This window comes from Tenrec ecaudatus, chromosome 13, assembly GCF_050624435.1.
Source record: "Tenrec ecaudatus isolate mTenEca1 chromosome 13, mTenEca1.hap1, whole genome shotgun sequence".
NCBI lineage: Eukaryota > Metazoa > Chordata > Mammalia > Afrosoricida > Tenrecidae > Tenrec > Tenrec ecaudatus.
The window spans coordinates 42,487,981-42,511,368 of NC_134542.1; the positions used below are offsets into that span (position 1 = coordinate 42,487,981).

The following is a 23,388-nucleotide window of genomic DNA, read 5'->3' on the forward strand; positions in this document are numbered from 1 at the left end:
CCCAGAGGCTCCTCCCCAATCTCACTGTGACTACACTGCCCTTACTTGAAGCTTTCCAACTTCTGTTGTTCAAGCTCCTTGCTTTCCAGTTTCTCCTGGACGTCATCCAGCTTTGACTGCAGATGGCTGTTCGTCTGCAGAGCCTGCTCCAGGCTCATCGCCAGCTTCCTGTTGTCTTCTCTAGCTATATCTATAGCTTTTTGTAGCGGTTCCATCTGAAAGAGAGGGAAGTGTGTCCAGTTCTCCTGTAACAGAAGCCAGAGTCCCTGACACCATACCAGGGTGACTCACAGGAAGGCACTATGGTTCTTACGTGCATGGGCTGCCTTCAAGCAAAAGCACGTCTCAGCACGCCCCTGTGATCTGCAGGTGGCTGCAGACGAGGTCTCTCACTCAGTAACACACCTGTCTTAGTCCTTGGGGGAGTCCCTTCAGAAAAGGTCCAATCTAAAAGTGGCATTTGAGGGGATCTCCTAGGCCAGTAAAATTCAAGGTCGAGAGGTCAGTGCAGAAGGTTACGGAGATTACTTGGGGGCATTTACAAGGGGTAATCTTGATAGATTTTCTTGAAGGATATAGGACAATCATGGGAGGTGATTATAGGGAAGTTTTTGGTTTTTAAAAAGAATCATTTTATTGGGGGCTCATACAACTCATCACAATCCATCCATCCATCCATCGCGTCAAGCACATCTGTACAGTTGTTGCCATCATCGTTCTATGCGAAGCTTTAAGACAACTTGAAATGGCACAGGTGAGGAAAAAGGATCGGCAAACTTGAACCAAGGCAGTCTTCCACCCTGACAATGTGCGCTTGCTCTTCTTCAAGGCCGGCAAGGGCTGTCCTGGGAGAACTTGTTGACAATTCTACCATTCCCTTACTGCCCTGATCTTGATCCTTCGGGCTTCTTTTGCTCCCCAAACTCAAAGAACATTTGAAGGAATCTAATTCGAGTCCCTTAAGGACCCCCAACCTAAGGCAGGTGGACTCATTCACGGAGGGCCAGAGAGATGGAAACATTGTCTTCAGAAGTGTATACACTCCATTTGGGATGTGTCGAGAGACGGTAGCTTTACCTTTGGACGTTTTGGTTTAATAAAGGTCTGGATGATTTTATAGTGATACATTTTGGCTTACCCTGGTATGCTTCTGGGAGAAAGACTGGCTTTCATCCTATAGAGAGTTCCTGTCTCGGGAACTCCCTGCGCCAGCCCCATGGCAGGGAGCTTGGTTTTTGTATGTGCTACTTCCTTTCACTGCACCATCCAGTAGAATTGACATCATGTGTGATTGGAACCAGAAGTGAAAATGACAGATTCTTGAATTAAATGAAGGAGCTTCAAAAGTTTGTGGGAAAATGTCTTTATTTTCAAATTCCGTTTTCCACGAACTTTGTGAAGCCCCCTGGTATGTGAGAACTTATTGTACACATTGGTTAGGGGGCTCTTTGAAGGCAATGGTTGGGATATACTCAGTGGGTTATTAGAGAGCTTAGAGTTAATTCACCCTCATTCTAAAACGTTCAAACTAGTTAAAACTAACCTCTCTGTCTGATCCTTGGACCTTCTGATCCCATCCCCAGGAGAGAAGAAATTGTTCCTTATGTATTCTTCCATAAGTAGCTTATTTACAGGAAAAACTACACATACAGATGTACAGACATTTGTGCATGTGCATAAACATGTGACGTGTATGTATTTCCTTAGTAATTATATGATCACTCTTCTACTGAGGTTAAAAGTTATTTACAAGATCTTTACCTTCTGTGATCATTTATGCACCAATATATAAAAAGAATGTAGAACATGCCAGACAAAGCGATGAAGGCATAATTGTGTTCCTGACTTGCCCATTCCACACCCAAAAGCACAGCACTGGAACCCCCATTTGAACAAAGGGGAAATGTCCCCAATAGTTTCACACTTTCTAAAACAACACTGGAAACCAATATCCCAACAAAGCCCCAAATCTCCACGTGAGGACCCTCGTGTTTAGAAAGCTGGCCCCCACACTACCTCCTTGTTGTGCTGGGCGTCCACCACCAGCATCCTGGCCTGCCACTGGTCCACTTCTGCTTCCAGCTTCTGCACCCTCTGGTAATTTAGAGCCCTAAAACAGGAAGCACGGGGCGGTTTCAGAGAAGCCTCGTCCAGGCGTGGGATGCCTCAGGCTCACAGGCAGGACACTCTTCTGGAAGCGAATGGAGTCGTGAGCAGTAGGGCAGAGTGGCTCAGAATGTCTAAGCACTGGTAGACGACAATTAGGAACCTCTGCTTAAGGTTTGATACTAGGACTTTTAAGGATGAAATGCCTCGTCTCATGTGTGATTCCATTTGATTGAACATATTACACTGTCACTACATGCTGCTAGCTTATGGGCTAGTACTTTTATATTAATAAAAATATAGCACCAATTAAACAAGAGAAAAGTATCACCTCCACATGGATTGGGTGGGTTGCAGTAGAGAATTTTGCTTCTAAATATAATCCCCATCCACCACCCCCCAAAAATCCAACAACCCCCTACCATTAAATTGATTCTGAGGCTATACATTTTTACAGAATCAGATAGCTTCAACTTGCAGCTGCCGAGCTGTTGTTGGATTTGAACCACTCACCGTGTGACTAGCAATCCAGCCCTTATGCAACAGCCCCCCAGGGCTCCTTTCTAAAATAGACATAATGATTACCTAGCATTTTACTGTGATGGCAGTCAATATATTTAGATACCATTCCCCTTGATGGCTTTCTCTTTTAAATTCAAAGGTAATTCATATATTCATAATGTACAAAATGAAGATGAAGAAAACCAGCATCACTTGTTTTCCCACAGTAGCAAGGCAATATACACCACTAGTACACACATTATATTTTTAAAGGCCACATTAAACTCAGACAACCTACAGGGGAAACATCTCACGCAGTCTTTGAAACTCGTTCAAAGGAACCAACTTAGAAAACTTGGCGAGGCAGAGCTCTCAGAATGACTCTTAACCGTGAATGGCTAATTCCCATGGAAGCAGGCGCTTTGTCTCAACTATCTTGATAGGTACCCTGCTGCACCCCTCGGGCAGAATTACATTTAAAAGGTAAGGCAAACAGCAACGGTAAATCCTTGATCACTAGAAAAAATTTTGAAAACCATGTCCATGTCTAATTCAACATCTCCCCTAATTTGCTACTTCTTTAAATAATTCTTATAAGTCTTTCAACAAAGCAGTAATAGAGAAGGGCTTCGCTTCCTGACTGCACATCATTCTTTAGCTCACTGCAGTAACTTCGAGCAGAGGAAGATCTCCGGTACCTTTCTTTCTTGAGGCCTGCAATCTCTGAATCCCTCCGCCCAAGCTCTATTTGTACTTTCTCCAGGGCGCCTTGCATCTTACTGTGAGAGGCCAGCACATTCTCCAACATGATCGTGACTTTGCAGTTGTCTTCCTTAGCCTCCGCTAACTGTCGCTGAAAGTTTCCCACCTGATTGGAAGCGAAATAAAAAGATGTTGGATCCTTTCTGAGCATTCTTCCCATCTTCTGAGTCCCGTTACTTCTAGGAAGAGAATGGAAGCCAAGACATGACAGAACACAGACAGGAGCAATGTCTTCTATTCCTTCTGAACTTATTTGTGGCTTTGAGAAAACAGAAAACCAGGCCACGAATCCTGTGGTGGACTCGGCAGTGGTTCCTAGCCACTGTCATGTTCAGCATGTATCTTAACCTGTAACACAGCTCAACAACTTCCTGTGCCCTGAGGTGGCTCCACACTCGTCTGTCCTGGTCCTGCTCATTTTTGTTTTATGACGTGGGGGTTGGGGAGTGGCAAGGGCAGTGGGACCCACCTGAAACCCATCAGAATGACCTGAGGGGGAAAACACCACAGGAGGATGTGGAAACAGCGGAAGTCTGATGGAACCCACAGCCCTCTCCTGAGAGGTGAAATTTAGCACTTGCTGCCAAGGAGCCGTCTGGGTGGGTAAAACGGTTGTCACAGTAGGGGCAGCACCTGTCTTAAACTCCAGGAGAAATCGTGAGAAGTCACCATCAGTACAGACGGACTCCCATCAGGTGGGGGTCAGACACACTTCCACGCCTCAACCTTTTTACCAGGTCTGAAGCCAGCTTTCCCACCCAGAGCACACACTTCTCTGCGGGGTGGGATCATTTACTATGGTGACCACAAAGAACTCAGTCGGTCCTCAGGATGAGGTGGATGATTAAGGAAGCACGCAGGCCAAGTCTGGATGGCTCCCCAAAACAGAGGGCACCCCTTCCACTTGAGTGCGGGACAACTCTCTACCTCCTCCCCATGGGCAGACCTCCTCTCAGCCCCTTCAAGACAGGCCTCCCTTCCTCCTCTTGGCTTCTCACGACAGACTCACAAGACAGGAGGCCTGAGAAGAAGCCTGGCCTGAGGGGACTGAGAGGGGCCTGCTTGGCCGAGACAGGGCATGTACGGCTTGCCTGATTGCTTGCTTGCTTGCGCTGTGACGAGTTGAGAGAACTGTTCTCCAAGAAGTGGAGATGTACCCTCTACTTCAGGGATCCACCCCAACTTGGCCTCCATGCTGCCGGATCCTGATCCCAAGTTGCACCCTGTCACTTCCTTTATAAGCCACTTAACTGTGTTAGGAGGATAGCTAGCAGAATTGGTTAAAACAAAACAAAAAAGTTGGGAAGTGGGTATATCTGATACCCCATCTGAGCACCGCCCCCAACCTCATGGGAATCAGCCGTGGGTTACCTTTGAGTTAACCCCCTGAAGTTCGAGCGGTGTCAGGATACTACTACCACTGTAGAGGATGGGACCTCTGCTCTCTCTCAGCACACACAGTTCCCTTAGCGTGTCGTGGAAAATGTCATCACAGTAACACTATACAACATGCACACATGTAGGTGTGGTTGTCCTTGGAGTCCTGGAGCAGTGTAAGTGTCAGCACACTGGCTGCCAAAGGAGAGGAGGGGCTCAGGTCCACCCAGCAGCCTCGGCAGAAGGCTATGCTATCTTGTGAAAAGTCAACCGTCGAAAACCCGATGGCCCACACTTTCCTCCGACACACAGGTGCTCATAGTGCATCAGAATCGACTCGATGGCAACTCAGACAAATGGGAGGCAGCTCATCAGTGCCAAGGTCACAAGTGTTTCACCATCCACCACAACCAACACATAGGGCTCTTTCTTTTGATGATTTTAAGACACGAGTTATTGGAAATGAACTGATGTCTTTTTTAAGGGAAAGATTTAAAACATGCTCTACAGTCAACTTTTTGCGGGGGAACGTCCCCCCCCCTCTGATTGAGCTTCCCCCGCCCCCAAGGGGCATGCGAAGCTGAGGGTCAGGTCAGGAAGGGTTTTCTAAGTGGCTCATCTTAGTCAGATGCCTGCCTTCTTGTTCTCCCTTTCCTCCAGAGCTTCCAGGTCCCCCTTCAACTTCTGGCTCTCTTTCAGGGCTGCGTCCCGGCACCTCACTGCTAGACACAGCTCCTCTTCGTTCTTTTCCAGAATGGTTTTCACCTTAGGAAGAAAAAAAAAGAAAAAGAAATGATAAAGACCTCTCCCAAAACAATACCTCATTGAGTAGAAAAAGACACAGCCACCATTTTAGAAACCCAACCATTAAAATGACCCATTAAAGGAAACATCCCCCCGCCCAGCTTTAGGGAAAATGCAAGACTGCTGACCTGTGGGCACCAGTTCAGCCCCACCAGCTGTCCTGCAGGAGAATAATCAGGCTGTCCTGGTTCTCCTAGAGATTGATAGCCTTCTAAACCCTACCTAGGGGCACTGTCAGTTGGAACGCACTAGAGGGCAAAGGGTTTAGTTTGGTGGGTAGGCATATATAAACTCAGCTTTATTAGTTACGTATCCCGTAAGAACCAAAAAGTGCTGTATAAATACGCAGAGGCAAACCTAATACATTAGTCACCTTGAAAGACTACCGCAAGGATACTCAGAACATGACTACCCAACGCTGAGATGAAAACTGAATGAGAAATTGACTATCATGGATCAAGGTAAGCTAAACATATTAGTTAATCTAATAAAAGCTACAGAATCTAACAACAATGATGAATAAATATTCAATAGTGGCCAGTTTTATAGCAGTTCTCAACCTGTGTGCTGCGACCCTTTTGGGGGTCATATGATCCTTTCACAGGGGTTGCCCGATTCATAACAGTAGCAAAATTACAGATGAAGTAGCAACAAAGATAATGTTATGGTTGGGGGTCACCACAACATGAGGCACTGTATGAAAGGGTCGCAGCATGAGGGAAGTTGAGAGCCGCTGCCCTACATGGTCACTGAAGACATAAAGGGAACATAAACGAATGTGAAGGAAGCTGATGGTGCCCAGCTATGAAAAGATATAGTGTCTGGGGTCTGAAAAGCTTGAAGTTAAACAAGCAGCCATCCAGCAGGAAAGCAACAAAGTCCACATGGAAGAAGCACACCAGCCTGTGTGATCATGAGGTGTTGACAGGAGTAGGCATCAGAAATTCAAATACAAGCAATCAAATTGACATGAAGGAGCATAGTCAAAGTAGAGACCAAAAACCCACCTGTAAGATAATTAGACAGTCCTCCACAGAAAGACCACATGGAAGGGATGACCTATCCAGGGACTAACGAAACACATAACTATCCTCTAGCTCTTTAATATTTCCTCCCCCTTACTATTGTGGTCCTAGTTTTACCTCATTAATCTTGTTAGACCTGCAAATGTTCATTTGTATAATTATAATAATTCAATGCATGAAATTCAAAATAAATAAACTTCATAAATAGTAATAAGAGTAATGATGCCCTGAGGATATGGGAAGAAGGGGGTGTGTGTAAAGAATGGGGAGCAGATATCAATAATGACATATAACCCCACTTGAGGGGAATGAATAACAGAATTGCAGGTGAACAAATACATCGGATGGTAAGATATGGAGGGAAAATTATATAATATATTATATTAATATTATATAATAATAATATAATATATATTACAAGGATTCCTGGGGTGGGGGGAAGGAGATAAAGGGGAGCTGATATCAAAGAGTTGAAGAAGAAAGTGTTTTCAAAATGATGGTGGTTCCAATTGTACAATTATGCTCAAACTAGTTGAATTATGGATTGTTATAATATCTGTAAGAGCTCCCGATAAAATTATTTTTTTTAAAGAAAAAAAACAGCCATTGAGGCAAGTTCAGTTCTGACCTGATGGTGCCTAAGGGCAACAGTCTCAGGGATTGTACCAGTCTCTGTCTGACCAGGGGGTCTAGTCTTTTTTGTGTGATCCTGAGTTTGGTTCCATATTTTTGTCCCACTCTATCCAGTGCCTTCTATTGTGACCGCATTCAAACCAGTTGCCTGTCGTAGTCAGAATCCACCACACCATTTCCCACAGTATCTACAGAAGAGTTCCAATTTCTCCATATCCTCACCACCAGCTGAGATTTTGTTGTTTTAAATCACAGCCATTCTAGTGGGGGTGGGGAGAAATGGCATCTCCCTAATGACTAAGGCGCCTTGGTGGCACTGTGGGATATGTGCTGAGCTATCTGAAAGGTTGGCAGTTCGAACCCAGCAGCTACCCTGTGGAAGAAAAAGGAGGCTATCTGCTCCTATAAAGATTTGCAGTCTCAGAAGTTCAGCAGAGCAATTCTATCCTATGAACTCAATGGCAATATGTTGTTGTTTTAATGACGTTCAACTCATCTTTTTATATGCTTCTTGGCCATTTCACCTCTTTGGTGAAATGTATATGCAGGTCCTTGGCTCACTTTTTGATTGGTCTATCTTTTCGTTGTTAAGATATAGGAAGTCTTGGAGGGAGGAGTCACGATGGTGTCCAGGTAGAATCACCTGCCCAGTGCTCCTGTTGTTAGATCAGAAAATCAAGAGGTAAGGAGGCCAGTGTTGGGTGACTGAGTGCTAAAAAAATAGATTCAGTGTACTAGGGTATAGTTCAGACCTCTCCCTGTGATTTGTACCCATGGAGCAGTTCGAGAATTCACTAAAACACTTTAAGTTCACCGCGTCTGTCTATGGGCTCAGCTAATCCCTAACCTGATCCAGCAGGATGGTGTCCAACACCCCTTCATATGCCCAAGATCTGAGACTCGCAGCGTGCAGTAGTTTCCCCAGGCTGCTGTATAAAGGTCGTCATAATCCCAGTCTCTTGGAGATCCTCCGAGAACTAGCCACAAGACCTCACACCCGAGTTTCCCTCTCTGCTATATACCCTGCTCCTACATTCTCGGGCTTTGCATCCTCCCTCCCCAGCCAGAAATGGAGTAACTACATCCCCTTTCCCCTCTCCCAAGCCCCGTGCCTGCCAGTGTGGGTAACAGATAGATGATTAATTACTCATTTGCAGCAATTGAAGAGCCCATATTTACTGTTGACATAGTTGTGCAGGAGCTGGGGGTGACACAGGATCGCAGCTGTGGAAGAATTCAGAGCCAGTCAGCCCCCAAACCACCTGGCTAATCCGGTCCCCTTTCCCTGGGGGACAGTACTACACAGCCCCAATACCAGAGACCCCACAAGCCCATAATGAAAATAAAACAAAACAAATGTTTACAATTCCAGGTTGTGTTCCTTTGTGTAACTTTGAATGTAAGCTGCCAGACCTGGTCCTGGTGTATTAGCATAATATTAACATAACAAGACAGGCAGAGAACTCTAATCCCCAGAGCATAGCCTAGGATTTTAATATAACAAAACAGGAAAAGCCATGGGTTGAAAGCCACAGCCCAAGCCAAAAACTGACTCTACCAGTTTTGGGCTCTACTAAGAGTCTTTAAAAGATAGAAAATTGTGGCCAGACAGTCCAATCAGGTCTGTGCCCATGCTGCAGCCCCACCCCAATCCACCCCAGTGACATACCTACAGTCACCTGCCTCAGCACAGCCTCTGAGGCACCCCCACTGCCTCTAGCCACTGAGTTGCTGTTGTACCTCGCCTACAGAGTAACCTGGACCACCACCATAGTAGGCCACAGGTTATCCCTGAAACCACTCTTACCAGTCACATAGAGAAAGAGCTCAGGTCCCCTAGGTCTCTCGGGAACATGGCACCCAGTTCTTCCAAAATTACACACAGACAACAACATACCTCAACACCCTAACAGGAAAACAAGAAAAGCAAAATGCAACAGCTGAGGAAGTCATAAACCTAACAACTCTCATAGAATAAACCGACGTGGAACTGCATCAAAAAGTTGCAGTTCAGAGTGCTGCTTGGAGTAATGTAGGGTAAGAGGGAAGCAACACAGAGGATACAATGACAGAGGAGATGAAGTCCACACACAGGGAAATACAAGAACTAATGAATGAGCTAACAGAAGCAAAACACAAGGTAAGGGATCTCACCAACAGACTAGAGACAATCAGGCAGACTTCAACAAATGGGACAGTCAAATAAGAAAATCAAAGAGACATAAGAAAAGCTGAGAACAATGACAGATGCTATGAAGAGGAATGACATTCAAAAAACTGGTCTTCCAGGATAAGACACAAAGAAGAATCAACAGCTTAATTAGGGAATTCCTGGAAGCAAACTTCCCCACCATAATGAATGAGAATCAGACATTCATACAGGAAGCAGAGAGGGCACCAATTAGACTAAAGCCCAGGAAGAACTCACCGAGGCATATAATAGTTAAATTATCCAACTTTGAAGAAAAAGAAAAATTTAAGAGCAGCAAGAGAAAAATAGGAAGTCACAAACAATAGTGCTCAGGTAATAATATGCTCAGACTAATCAGCAGATACCATGAAGAGGAAGAAAGAGTGGAGTCACATCTTCCAAAAGTTGAAAGGAAAAAATGCCAGTCCAAGAATCATCTACCCTATCAAACTATCTATTAAGATAGATAGTGAGGCAAGAGTCTCTTTGGACAACGATAAACTCATAGACTATGCCATGAGACACCCAACCCTGCAGAAAATCCTTGCCGACTCACTGTGGTCAGAAGAGCAACATCCACCAGGCACAAGCTGAGACTGCCATATAGCTCAATTCCATTTTGAAGTCAACGTACCGAAAACAATTACCAAGATATCATTGCCTCAGCGGGAAAATAAGACAAGAATGAAACCCCCCACATAAACAAACATGTGAAGCCCCTCCCTTCACATGATATGAAGGGAGACAGGAAAACAGCCAACATAAAAGGTGTGAAATGACAGCAATGAATCCACAGTGTTAATAACTCTGAATGTCAACAGCCTAAACTCGCCCATTAAAAAACAAAGGTTGGCAGATTGGCTCAGAAAACATAGCCCATCAATCTGTTGCCTGCAAGAGACACATTTTAAGCTCACAGACAAAAATAGACTAAGAATAAAAGGCTGGAAGAAAATATACCAGGCAAATGGCAACTTAAAAAAAGCACAGGTTGTAATCCTAATCTCTGACAAAATTGGCATCAAGGTGCAAAATATAACAAGAGACAAGGGTGGACACTATATAAAGCTCAAAGGATCAGTAGACCAGGACCCAGTAGGCACGATAAATATATACATACCTAACAAGAAACCCCTGTGAAATCCATTAAACTATTCAAAAGATGAAAAAAGAAATCACAGACTCAATAATCAGAGTAGTTGACTTTAACACAATGCTATCAGAGAAAGATTGATCACTGGGAAATAAGCTCAACAAGGAGGTTACTGAGCTAAACACTACAATTAAGCAACTGTACCTGATAAGACATTTAAAGAGCTCTCCATCCAAATGCAAAAATTTCACAATCTTTTCAAGTGCACAAGGCTCATTTTTGAAAATAGAACACACGCTGGGACACAAGTCAAATCAAAGTAAATTTAAACACTTAGATATTACTCAGACGTCCCTCTTGGACCACCACACTGGTGGAGATCAACAAAAGGACAAACAGAAAAACAAGGGAAAGCAACTAGTGGATGAATAACAATTTTCTGCAACACGAATGGATACTGGCCCAGATTATAAAGGAAATTAAGAAGTTTCTAGAAACTAATGAAAATGAGACTACATGGTACCAAAACCTATGGGATACAGCAAAAGTTTGATAGCTTTTAGTGCATATATGAAAAGGGAATAGAGACATATGACTGATACACTATCACAAGACCTCCAGCAACTAGAACAGAGTCAACAGAACAATCCCTCCAAGAGCAAAATAAAAGAAATAATAAAAACCAGGACAGAATTAAACTAGTGGGAAGACGAGAGAACACTGCAAAAAATGATGGCAGCAAAAAGCTGGATCTTCGAGAGTATCAACAGAGTGGACAGATGGCTGGCAAACTTAACCAAGAAAAGGAAGGAGTAGGCATCAATAGCTAGGATGAAACCGGAGAACTCACAATGGACCCCAACGGGATTAAAAGGATAATCACAAAGTACTATTAGTCTGCATTCTAATGAATTCAACAACGTGGGAGACAGACAAATACTTGGAAAAACAATCCCTCCCTGGAATTTCCCAGATAGAGGTTAAGAACCTCAACAGACCCATAGCAAAAGAAGAAATAGATATGATTATCAAAAAAAAAACACCAATGAAAAAAGCTCTCAGATCAGACAGCTTCAAGGAGAATTCTGCCAAGCATTCAGGGAAGAGCTGATACTGATCCTCTACAAGTTATTCGAGAGTATAGAAAAAGATGGCAAACTCTCAAACTCATTCTATGAAACCAGTATAGCTTTGATGCCCAAACAGGGCAAAGATCCCACAGGAATAGAGAACTACAGACTGATATCTCTAATGAGCACAGGTGCTGAAATTCTTAACAAGGAAGTCTGAGGAGAAAGCAACACGACCAAAAGTTCCAAATGGACTTGGAGTAGTGAGCAAACAACGACACAGACAGGGGAACAACTAGGGAATTAAAAGCAAAAATGAGGACAGAGAGATGCTGGGGGTGTTGAAACAACAGCAATCTAGCTAAGAGGAATACTAAGAGGCAGAAGAAGGGTAAGCGTGATGGTGGGGCAGGAGGAAGGTAAAAGGAAACAGGAAAGATCTAGGAAGCAAAGCTATGGTTAGAGGTATAAACATAGGTATGCACTTATGTAAATATCTTACTTCATAAAAATAGAGGTATTTCACGGTTCTAAATCAAATCTCTCTCTCCCTCTTTCTCCCGCTCCCTCTCCCCTCCCCCTCTCTTCTTTCCCCCTTCCTTTTTCCATCCCCACCCCACCCCACCCCCCAAAAAAAGAAAAGAAATAGAGGTATTTGGCCTAGGTACATATATTTATAGGGCAATACATTGAGGAAGTGGATGAACTTTGGGCCTCTGCTCAAGCCCTCCCTCAACACAAGAACACTTTGTTCTAATAACCCGGCATTCTGTGATGCTCACCCTCCCAACATGATCACTAAAGACATAATGGCTGCATAAGCAAATGTAGTGAAGAAAGCTGATGGTACCCGACTATCAAAAGATATAGCATCTGGAGTCTTAAAGGCTTGAAGGTAAACAAGCGGCCATCTAGCAGAGAAGCCCTCCCACATGGAAGAAGCACACCAGTCTGTGCAATCATGAGGTGTCGATGGAATTAGGAAACAGGTACCAGAAGACACCCCCCCCCCAAATTAACAAAAAACATATTGAGAACAAGGAGGGTCAGAGCAGAGACCAAAATCCATCTTTATACAATCGGGCATACCCTCACAGAGGAGTCACAAGGAAATGAGTCAACCAGGGTGCAGTATAGCACCAATGAAACACACAATATTCCTCTGGTACTTTGAGACTTCCTCACTCCCCACTATCATGACCCCGGTCCTGCTTTTCAGTTCTCACAAGATTGGAGCATGTACACTGGTACAGATAAGAGATCATGGCACATGAAATCCAGATCAGATAAAGACCTCAGGAACAGAAATGAGAGTAGCAATACCAGGAAGGTGGGGGAAAGTGGGGAGAAAGGGGAAACCAATCACAATGGTTGATGCAAAACCCTCTCCCCACTGAGGGGGGTGAACAACAGAAACAGCAGTCGGTGTAAGATATGAAAATAATAATGTATATGTTATTAAGGAGTCACGAGTGTGGGAAGGAGGGAAAAAAGAGGAACTGCTACCAAGGGCTCAATTAGAAAATAAATGTTTAGAAAATGATGATGGCAACAGATGTACACATATGCTTGATACAATTGATGTATTGAGTGTTGTAAGAGTTGTAAGAGTTCTCAATAAAATGATTTTAAGAAGAAAAAAATGTAGGAAGTCTTCATATATTGTGGATATTAAACTTCTATCAGATATTCTTCCAAATTTCCCCCCAGGTTGTAGTCTGTCTCTTCACTTTGTTGATAAAATCCTTCAATGAACAAACATTTTAATGTTTTGAGGTCCCATTTGTCAACGTCTTGCTACTCGGTGTCATATCTAACAATCTACTGCTAAAAACTAGGTCCTGAAACAATACATCAATGATTTCTTCTAAGAGTTGTATGCTTTTACTTCTGTCTTTTAGGTTCTTGATCCATTTTGAGTGAGCTTTTGTGTCTGCTGTGAGGTGTGGGTCTAGCTTCATCCTTTTACAATGTAAAACTCTAATTTTCCCAGCACCACTCATTACTCTTCTTTCCTCACTGAATTTAGCGCCCTTTCTGAAAATCAATTGACCCCACACATGCACAACAGTAGTATCCTTTTGTATGTATGTACCAAAATTTGTTACTTATTCATCTGCTGAGGAACACTTGATATTTTCTCTCAGTTATATAGTTTCTCTTTTAACTCTCTTAATATATTTGGAAGGCAGAAATTTCCAATTTTTATAAAACTCCAGTTGGGGTTTATTACAAGCAGAGCTGCTATGAATAGTTGAATACACGTATTTCTGTGACTGTGCGCTTTATCTTGGGGGAGGAAGGGGAGCAGTGATCACAGTGGATGGCACAGAACCACACACCCCAGCCACAGGGAAGAACAATGGAAACCAGAGGGGAAGGAAGACAGCGGTAGGTGTGAGGTTTGAAAATAATTAACAATCTATAATCTATCAAGGGGCCACAAGGGTTGGGGTGGGGAGGATCGAGCGGGGGGGGGGGGGGGAGGAGCTGATCCCAAGGGCTCAATGGGAAGTAAATGTCTAGAAAAGAACGATGGAATATATGTACGAATATGTCAGATACAATTGATGTGTGGATTGTAATAAGAGTTGTAAGAGGCCCCAATAAAGTGATCTTAAAAAAATTCATCAGTGTTTATAAGGCAAAAATATGAAAATGTCACTAGGGAAAGCATTTACAGAAAATAGGTAAATAGTAGACAATTTTAGAAGATAAATGGTAGTTTAAAATATTAAGGAACTATGGATACTCTATTAAGATTTCTTTGGAAAATATTTTCTGATGTTCAAATACATGGGGGTTTTATGATAAAATCAGGCTTCATTCACCTAAACATATTAGTGCCAGTGTTAAGATTAGGTTGAAATTTTGAATTTTTAAGAAATCAATATGACTAGATCTAAACACTGGTCTGAGCAGTTATGAAGGAGGAAAAGTAAAATGGAAACAAATTCTTTTGTGACACACAAGCTAGTTTCAAACAAACACAAAATCAAAATTAGATTTAAGAAAAACCTCAATGGTTACTATTTAGCTAAATCCAGTGTTTTCATATGTAAAACAAAAATGAATTATCCAGTAGCCAGAAAAATGGTTTTGGTCTACACTGCCAATTTTCCCTATTTGGGAAGAACCTAATTTCCTGTTGCTATTCATACCTCCAAGCACTGCCTTTTGACCGCATTGACTTGGTCTTGTAGAAAGCTGCAGTGTCCTTAGCATCACATTTGCGGTCCTCACTTACCAAGTCTCCTTTAGGAAAAGGAGGCGATTCATTTCTGAGTGCTGGTCTTGAGGCAAGAATATCTATTTTGCCTTCCAGCCGTCCCTCCATGGTTTTAATGGCGTTCAAGAGCGTCTTCAGAGATATCCTAGAGTCTCCGATCCCCGGAGCAGATCTCACTGAGGGCAGGGTAGGTGCAAAGCTCACTCGGCGTGCAGAGTTTAGAATCACATTGGGAAAATCAACTGTTGCCGATCTGTCCTTGACAAGGTTTACGTGGGGCCGCGGGCTCTCCAGGAGTTTCGAAGACAGAGGCCTCTCTGGTGATTTCTTTCTTCTTGGGGGCATCTCCAACGAAAGCCAATAAGACCAACTCGACCTGGAGCGACTTTCAAGCAGCACAACTTTACTAGAAGCAGCAGCACAGAAGTGCTCTCAGCGGAGCACCAAGGGAAGAAGCTACTTGAAATCCAGGTCCCTCTGCTTTCAGAAGGGAGGGATCATAGCTGCAACATGCATGCGCTCTGCGGGAGAAACCAACCTGAAACTAAGCTCCCTGCAGGAGAGCACATCAAATGGCGTCTCCTCTGCCAACTTTGTGACCTCATCACGCATCAGGGCAGTCTGGTGGTTAGAATCTTCAGAGGATTCCACTTGACACATTCTGCTAGTTCCTTAGTTACCAGCTGTTGTAGAGTCAACTCCAACTCATGGCAGTCCCAGGACGTACCAGAGTCCACAGTTCTCCCTGAGCATTTCAGATGTAGAGCACTGGGTTTACACTCCTCCCTGCCCGCCCCCCTGCCAGGGGGGCACCGAGAGGACCCAAAGTTCTAGCTTTGCCGTTAGCAGCCAACTGCACAACTTGGGGCTCTAGTTCCTTGGTTACCAGGGAGATGTGTACATAAATCTTACAGACACAGAAGTTAGTTACACTTGCTGACACCAAGAGGTAAAAACTTTATAAAAATTTAATTACATACCTTCATACCTACTGTGTTAGACTTGGTAATTTAGAGAAAACAAATCTATAGAAACTCATGTATAAGAGAGAGTTTTATATAAAGGTTAAGTGCGCATCAAGAAAACATCCCAACCCAGTGCTGCCCAAGCCCACAAGTCCAACATTAACTCATAACCCATATGTCTGACACCAATCTACAAAGTCCTCCTCCATCTCACAAAACACGCAATGATTCCAACTGCAGGAGGAAAGTCGAGTCAGTGAATGTGTAAACATCTCAGTGCTGGCAGGGGTCTCCACACAGCTGCTCCAGCACCCAGGCCTGCATCGGGGTAGGTCCACATGGCTTCTCCTCAGGGATGTCTTGCAGGAAATCAGCTTTGCCAGCGAAAGCAGGGAACTGGCTAAGGCAGCTGCACCTTGGTCCAACCATCAGAAAGCAAGAGACCAGAGTAGAAAGGCGAGGCTCACTGAGCCATTTATCCCTCCACCCTTCAATTAACCCCACATGTGCTTAGTCAGCCAGGTTGGCACAATAAACTAACTACCTCACCTACTGAAATCAATCACTTACTGAACTGTTTTCTTCACTAAATACTTTGTCTGAGTCTTCTTTATTTGTTGTTAAAATGCCATGTGACCTATACAAGGATATTGGTTTCACTAGCCACCCAGCTAAGGAAGCACCTTCACTACTAATACCTCTTTCAGATGAGCTTCTGTCTGTTGCAGTTGTACTTTGTTGACACTGAGTTCTGAGTTTGCCTATTTAAAAAACAAAACAAAAAATGTTTCTTTCATCTGCCAATGAATTTTCTTTTTAAAATCATTTTATTGGGGGCGCATACAACTCTTATCACAATCCATCCATCCATCCATCCATCCATTGTGTCAAGCACATTTGTACATTTGTTCCCATCATTTTCAAAATATTTTCTTTCTACTTGAGCCCTTGGTATCAGCTCCTCATTTCCCCCCTCCCTCCTTGCCAATGAATTTTCAAGGCTTAGTTTAAAAAAACCACTTTCCCTATTGAAGTATCTCTTACATTAAAAAGTTTTTAAACACTTTTATTGACATAATTCACATGCCATACACTCCAGTGGTTTCAACATATTAAAAAGTGCTGTACAATCACCACCACAGTCAATTTTAGATAAACGACAGAAAAACCACCAGCTGCTTCAGCCACTGGGTATTAATCATGCCTACATTATAAGCCAAAGAAAGGCTGTGGGCAGGAAAAGACATGGAGGCATGTGAAGGGAAGCAAGTCCCCGTAAGGGACATTGACGTTCTGCATTGGGCCTTGCCTTACTCGTTTCTTCATTAACAGAAGTTTTGCTATAGTAAAACTGCAATTGTATGTACAGTGCCTTCCTGAGTTCTGTGAATTGTAGCGAATTACTGAACCTGCGGGAGTAATACGAGGCAACTCATCTGATGTGGGGAGCTGTGGGGACCGAGTTCAGGGCTGGCATCCTGCAGTAGTAGTGGGAAACCCCTATTTTTGTGTCCAGCAGGCCAGAAGTGAGGGTGTTGGGGAGCTCCGAAGCTTGTGAGGGCTGAAGCAAGGAAGGCAGCTGCAGATGGTGTGTGCCCTTAACCCGTGGGGACTTCTCTAGCTGTAATGACTAGAGGTGGAGGAAGAGGAGCTGCAGGGCAGCTGGTGTCAGGAGAGCAGTGAGCTGAGGGATACAGTCAGTGGCCGAGGGCTGAGATTTGCTTTGTCTACATAGATGATATGGCGGGAGGACGGGGGGGGGGGGGTTGCGGAGGAAAAGAGTCAAACAATTGTTTAAAAACTAATGAAAATATGATAGCAGTTTTGGAAGCTATTAATCAGCTTTGCCAACTATGAATCACACCTGAGAATACTTGGTCTCAAGAGTCTTATTCAACTTGCGCAGGTGGTCATTCTGCCCCCTTGTGTCAGTAAGGCAGCGTAGTTGTTCTTCAAGCTGTTTAACTTTTGCCTGGGTGGGAAACAGAAGGGAGTCTCATTAATGAGAACCCCATGGAGCTCGCTCCTATTCGGACACACCTGGTGCAGCCAGGTGCAGAACCGACTCAACAACAATGGGCACTCACTGCCCCTGAGTCAGTTCCAATCCATAGCAACCCTACAGGGTAGGCTCGAACTGCCCAGTGGGTGTTGGGGACCGTGCCTCTGCGAGAATAGAAAGTCCCCCATTTCTCCAGTGGAGCTGGTGGCTTCAAACGGCTTCCCTTGGAGCCAGCACCCTAAGGAGTAAGCACAGTGTTAGCAGGGCTCTCTTAACTAGAAAAGAGAATGGAGTACGATTTTGTGTGATGTTATGCTAATGCACGTATTTAATATGTCCTTATACGGCTGGTAGGGTTTTACATTGGTATAGCCATTTTTAAGAGAAAGTTGGGGGAAAAAAAATCTCAAAATGTGGAAGACATAAACATAACCCAGTTATGAATTGTACCTAGCATAGAGAATCTTTTGCATATGAATACAGAATATGTGTGAGAATCCAACACAGAAGCATTGTTTGTACTTTTTATGCAACTGAAAACTACTAAAAACCTGTCAGCAGAAGAGTGGGCAAGTAATTTACGGCGTCCTTATATAATGACATGTGGTGTTGCAATTGTCTTTTGGGCCATAGTTGCTTTCTTATCCACGGGGACACTATAAGACAGAGTGGGACTACTTCATAGAGCTTTTAAGGCTTTAGTTTTACGGACGCAAACTGCCACCTAATTCTCCCAGGGAGCGACTGGTGGACTTAAACCATCAACGTTCGAGTCAGCAGTCGAGCGCTTCATCTCTGGACCACTTGCGCTCCTTAAATACAATACAGCCCTGAAAATAAACCGTGGGGGAGCAGTTTCTGTCACTGCCAGTCTCAACAGAACCTAAAAGCCATCATTAACATGTCAGCTCTGGAAACAATCTTTTATGATTCACCTCTAGGACTTGCACTGCATTATATAATCCAATTCAAGGGCACACCTGGCAGACTATTGTGTTGAGTATGTTTAACATGCAGTTCTTCCTTTAAACTCTCTTGTCTGAGTAATATGCTGTAAGAACATTTTCTTTAGAGCTGGTGAATCCAGTGCTGTTGGAATGTCCCTGACCAAGGATCGACATAACAGACAAACGAATCAATAGTTTCAAAGATATGTCAGCTTGCAAAGGCTATCGAAATCTACAGTTTTTATCGTAAGAATATGAACAGAAGGCATTGATTTTCTTTAAGATTATGTAGATAACCTTTCTAAGATTATACTAGAGTAGGTCTGAAAGGTTGGACATGTCACATCAGACCAATGGATACATTTTAAAATGTATTCCACTCCCAGACAAAATTTGCAACTGTGCTATGACAACTTGGGATTTTCTTTTACACTTAAAAATCTGCTTCGTTTCTCTTGGAAAAGCTTAAAGAAAATCAAAATCATGAGCCTTCACTTTTTATAGGATTATTAATTTCGCTTTTTCCTGTGATAGCCTGTAAACCCAGTCTATCATTAAATGTTAACTATTTTTCTTAGAAAGAGATAAGACAAGAGTAGTCAACCCCCTCATTTTACTGGTAAATAAGTTAAAACCCAAGAAAGACTAATTCAAGGTTGCACAAGTGAATATGATTATCCTTAAATGTATCCCTGCTTCTGGAGGACACTGACTAAAAAGCACGCCAGCAGTGGGCAAATAGTGGGCTTTCTCTTTTTACGAGACCAGTAATACACTGTTTCATATGTACAGTCTATGACTACCCTTCAGGTAGCCTGCTGCTTCTGGGTTTGACCTTGCACATGAACACCTTGAGCACATGTGGATGAGGTCAATTAGGATCTATTTGCAATAGCCTACATCTAGTTTACTTAGGAAATCAGCTCTATAGTTAAACTCAATTGAGTTTCACTTCATAGCCATTGTTAGTCCAGTGATCCTGAACTGTTTGCAAGTTACAACCACCTGGGCAGCTTTAAAAAAACACCGATGACGCCTGGAACCTACTTTCTGAGATTTTATTTGTGGTAGTTATATAATCTGTCATCAGTTTGAGAGGATTAAGAGTGGAGAGGTGGAGATTAGCCTGTCAATCAGGTCGTAGCTTGATGGCCTCCTTTGGAGCGCTAGGAGATCAATAGCTCACTGGAGGCAGGACGCAGGCTCACTCCCTGGGAGACAATGAATGCAGCTGACATGCTACATGGAGCTATGCCAGTGCCCAGAGCTGGAGGAGCCACGTGGAGCCCCTGCCAGTGCTGAGATGCTTACAACACCACTGGATCCACAGGACTTCCCACCCACTGGCCTGTGATCGTCCTGCATTCGGCATCATTGCATGTAAAGTTTCCTCAGTCTGAAGAGGACTTTATAGATTGGTATCAGACATGGGATAATATCAGGCTTATGGACTTGATCTGGACAGGGCTGGATATTTTCTCAATAGTCAGTTGCTTTTGTATATAAAGCTTTCTTGTACACATGTGAGAGTCTATGAATTTGTTTCTCTAGTCTACCCGAATTAACAGTATGTAAGGCATGAAGATTTCCAGTGTGAAAACTACATCTGCTGTGAGTGATTTTCTATTTAAAAGCTCTGGCGTGCAGCTTGGTTATGGGTATCTTGCCGCCACCCCCCACCCCCCATCCCAATATTAGGAAAGATTTCCAACATGCAGAAAAGCAGAAAGAACTCTACTGTGAAAAGGCATATACAAAATCCTACCATTTGAAACGTGCTACTCTTAATTAACGGCATATGCATCATTTGCTCCAGTGCCACAGTGGTTGGAGCGTGGCTGCTAACTGGAAAGTCAACAGTTCTGATGTGCCAGCTGCTCTGAGGGAGAACCAGAAGGCCCACGGGCAGTTCTACTCTGTCCTTCAAGGTTGCTGTGAGTCAGAATTGTCTTGAGGGCAGTGAGTTTGGTGATGGAGTTCAAGTCGGAATCCACTTGAGTGCAGCAAGTATTTTGTTGTTTGTTTTTTTAATCATTCACTCTCCATCCATCAAACCTCTCTCTCTGTTTTTTGGGGGGTGCATTTCAGAGTCACTGGCAGATCTCATGCATTTACCAGCACAGGGGGGTTTAAAACAACTCCCTGGGTGATTCTCAAGTGCCGCCTGGGTTAAACCCCACAGACTAAGGTTTCCACTGGAGTTGGCTTAAGCCGAGCCTCCCCATGTCAACGGGGTAACCTGGCACCGTGGTGAACGTGCTCAGCTGCTGCAAGAGCATGTGGGCAGTTCAAACTCACCAGCCACTCTGCTCTGTGGGAGAAACCATGGTCGCTGGCTACTAAAGACTGACAGCCTTGGAAGGGCGGTTCGACTTTGCCTTGTCGGATTACTCTACATTGGAATCAACCTGATGGCAGTGGGTTGGTTTACTCCTCTCAGTGGCAGGTGACATGATTTCATCTGAATCAAATCTCATTGTGTGGGTCCCGCAGGGGCAAAAATCACAGGCAGCATAAGAATAACATCGCAGTCACTCGGATCTAGTCAATTGGCTCTGCATGGCTGGGGTTCTTCTACTTTTTAAGCGTTATAAAAATGCAGCAAAGGGAGAGCGGGCCTTCCGTATGCCAAGTGCGTGACCAAACCTAACATATCCCAGTGGGACTTCACATAGTCACAGGGCAGGTCCTGGTGTCATGGTTTCAGGCGTCATCGTAGCATGGTCTTTGAATAGATGTCACCTGGGTTAATGAGGCAATAAGCTGGGGGTGGGGTGGGTTCAGAGACACACCTAATGTGACACAATCAGTACATGACACACCAGGTCTTCTCAAAATGCAGCAATATTCAGTTTGACAGTTTTTAAAAAGATAATAAAAATAGGAATATAAAAGTTCATACCTGGAGCTTTCCCTTGTCATAGGCAAGTTTATTTTTACTGTTAGTAATTTTCCCCAAGGCCTTTTGCACTTGCTGCTGGGCAAGCTGGGAAAGCAAACACAGGTATCAGTGCCTCTAGGTGTAGAGAGAAAGAACATTTCCTTTCGAAGCAAGCAAGCACACCCTCACCAGCTCTAGCTAACACAGTAGGACTGGCATTTATTTGCTACCGCTGCCTTTCAGCTTGCCTTCCACGGTGCCCACGAGGGCTACTGTGCAGCAGCTCTGGCGACTGCTCAGGGACGCGCCGGTGCTGTGCGAGTCCTGGGTCTGCTGTGGTTCCTTGCTTCACTATGGAAGCTATTCCTTTGTAGTGCCATCAAACCCAGATGTGGGCTGGTTTCTCAGTAGGTACAGGGATATCATCTGTGAAGCATTCTACAGTTCTTTAAGAAAATGACCAGGACCACTCAGGCAGTAGGGAACCACTTCCATTTCCATGGTAAAAAGCACTAACAATAACAAAATCAATCTTAAAAAAAAAAACTTTTAAGGATTTAACCTCATTGCTTCATCCATAGAGTTACCTGGGACAAAAGTTACTGACAGCTTTATATTTCATGAAATCACCCATTTTATCACTCAAAAAGTCTATAATTACATGTGTTTTTCATCGTCTTTTTCCTCAGACTTTGCTGAAGAAATAATTATAACCTATAGCTTCCATTGGAATAAAATTTGGGCCTTACTTATACTTTTTATCAAGGATTTGGTTAGTAATTAAATGCAGAAAACATCAGTGGTTATAATCAGTGCCACTATTGTATATTAAGAAGAAATACTTGAAGGGTGTGGTGGGGGGCACGATATGTCAGGTGTGGTGGTGGGGGTCACGATATGTCAGGTGTGGTGGTGGGGGGCACAATATGTCGGGTGTGGGTGTGGGGGGGTACGATATGTCGGGTGTGTGGGGACGGGACACAATATATCGTGTGGGGGGTTGATAATAAACACACAGGCAGATGTGAGGGGGACAGAAGCTCTCATCCATCACTGGCTGACAGACTGCTTTAAGAATCATTTGTAGTAAACAGTGAGTTTAACGTTTTACGAATGCGGGCAAAGATCCATATTGGCAGCATCCGGTATTTCTGGCTTACATTTGTTTACTCAGAAACCTTTTCAAAACAACAAAGGTTAACTATTTGCTACTTTCTTTACATATATTAGCTTATTTCATTTCAAATTTCCTATCATAGTGCTGTTATCCCCCTTTGTAACAAATGAAAAACTGAGGCCCAGGTCATGGTCAGCATGGAAACCTAGGCAGAGTGGGTCTTGAGCCGTGGGAATCTAAGCGGATTGGGCTCTCGTCTGTCGTTTTTCAGTTGAAGGAGCGAGCAGCTTAGATGACAGGGTTTGAAAGAATTTAACTTGGATTAAGTCAGACTCGCATCAGGACCTTCTGGAGGATTTTCAAGCATTATGTGCATTTTACAGAAGGAAAATTCTGATTCTTTTTTAAGTATCCACAACCACACAAGAGGCCTAACTACTAAACAGAAGAATCATCGCTGCAGACTCCCTTCACGTGTAGATATTTAAGAACATGACCGTTCATTTGTCTCGCAATGACCTCACCAAACACCAGGTTTCCGCTACCGGCAGCCTAAAGGCGGGCACTGATGATGGAAACACAAACACATTCTTTCTAATGATGGAAGAGAACTACTTACACACATTAGAAATATTCGTGCTTCTCAGCATTGCATATCAACTTAAAGACATTTAATAGCTATATT

The 23,388-nt window shown here is 43.7% G+C and overlaps 1 protein-coding gene across 2 annotated transcripts in view; it reads right to left on the bottom strand.

Moving 5' to 3' along the window:
* Positions 1 to 23,388, bottom strand: part of CCDC150 (coiled-coil domain containing 150) — a 69,460-nt gene that overhangs the window by 9,011 nt on the left and 37,061 nt on the right. The window contains exons 15-21 of one of the 2 annotated variants that reach the window (XM_075529247.1): positions 21,608 to 21,691; positions 17,621 to 17,728; positions 16,455 to 16,517; positions 5,383 to 5,511; positions 3,306 to 3,475; positions 2,017 to 2,110; positions 46 to 215 (exon numbers count right to left, since the gene is read on the bottom strand). In XM_075529247.1, coding sequence (XP_075385362.1) covers positions 46 to 215; positions 2,017 to 2,110; positions 3,306 to 3,475; positions 5,383 to 5,511; positions 16,455 to 16,517; positions 17,621 to 17,728; positions 21,608 to 21,691 — 818 coding nt within the window. Of the gene's footprint in view, positions 1 to 45; positions 216 to 2,016; positions 2,111 to 3,305; positions 3,476 to 5,382; positions 5,512 to 14,809; positions 15,137 to 16,454; positions 16,518 to 17,620; positions 17,729 to 21,607; positions 21,692 to 23,388 lie in introns of those variants that run through there. The other variant, XM_075529246.1, reaches the window with a different exon arrangement.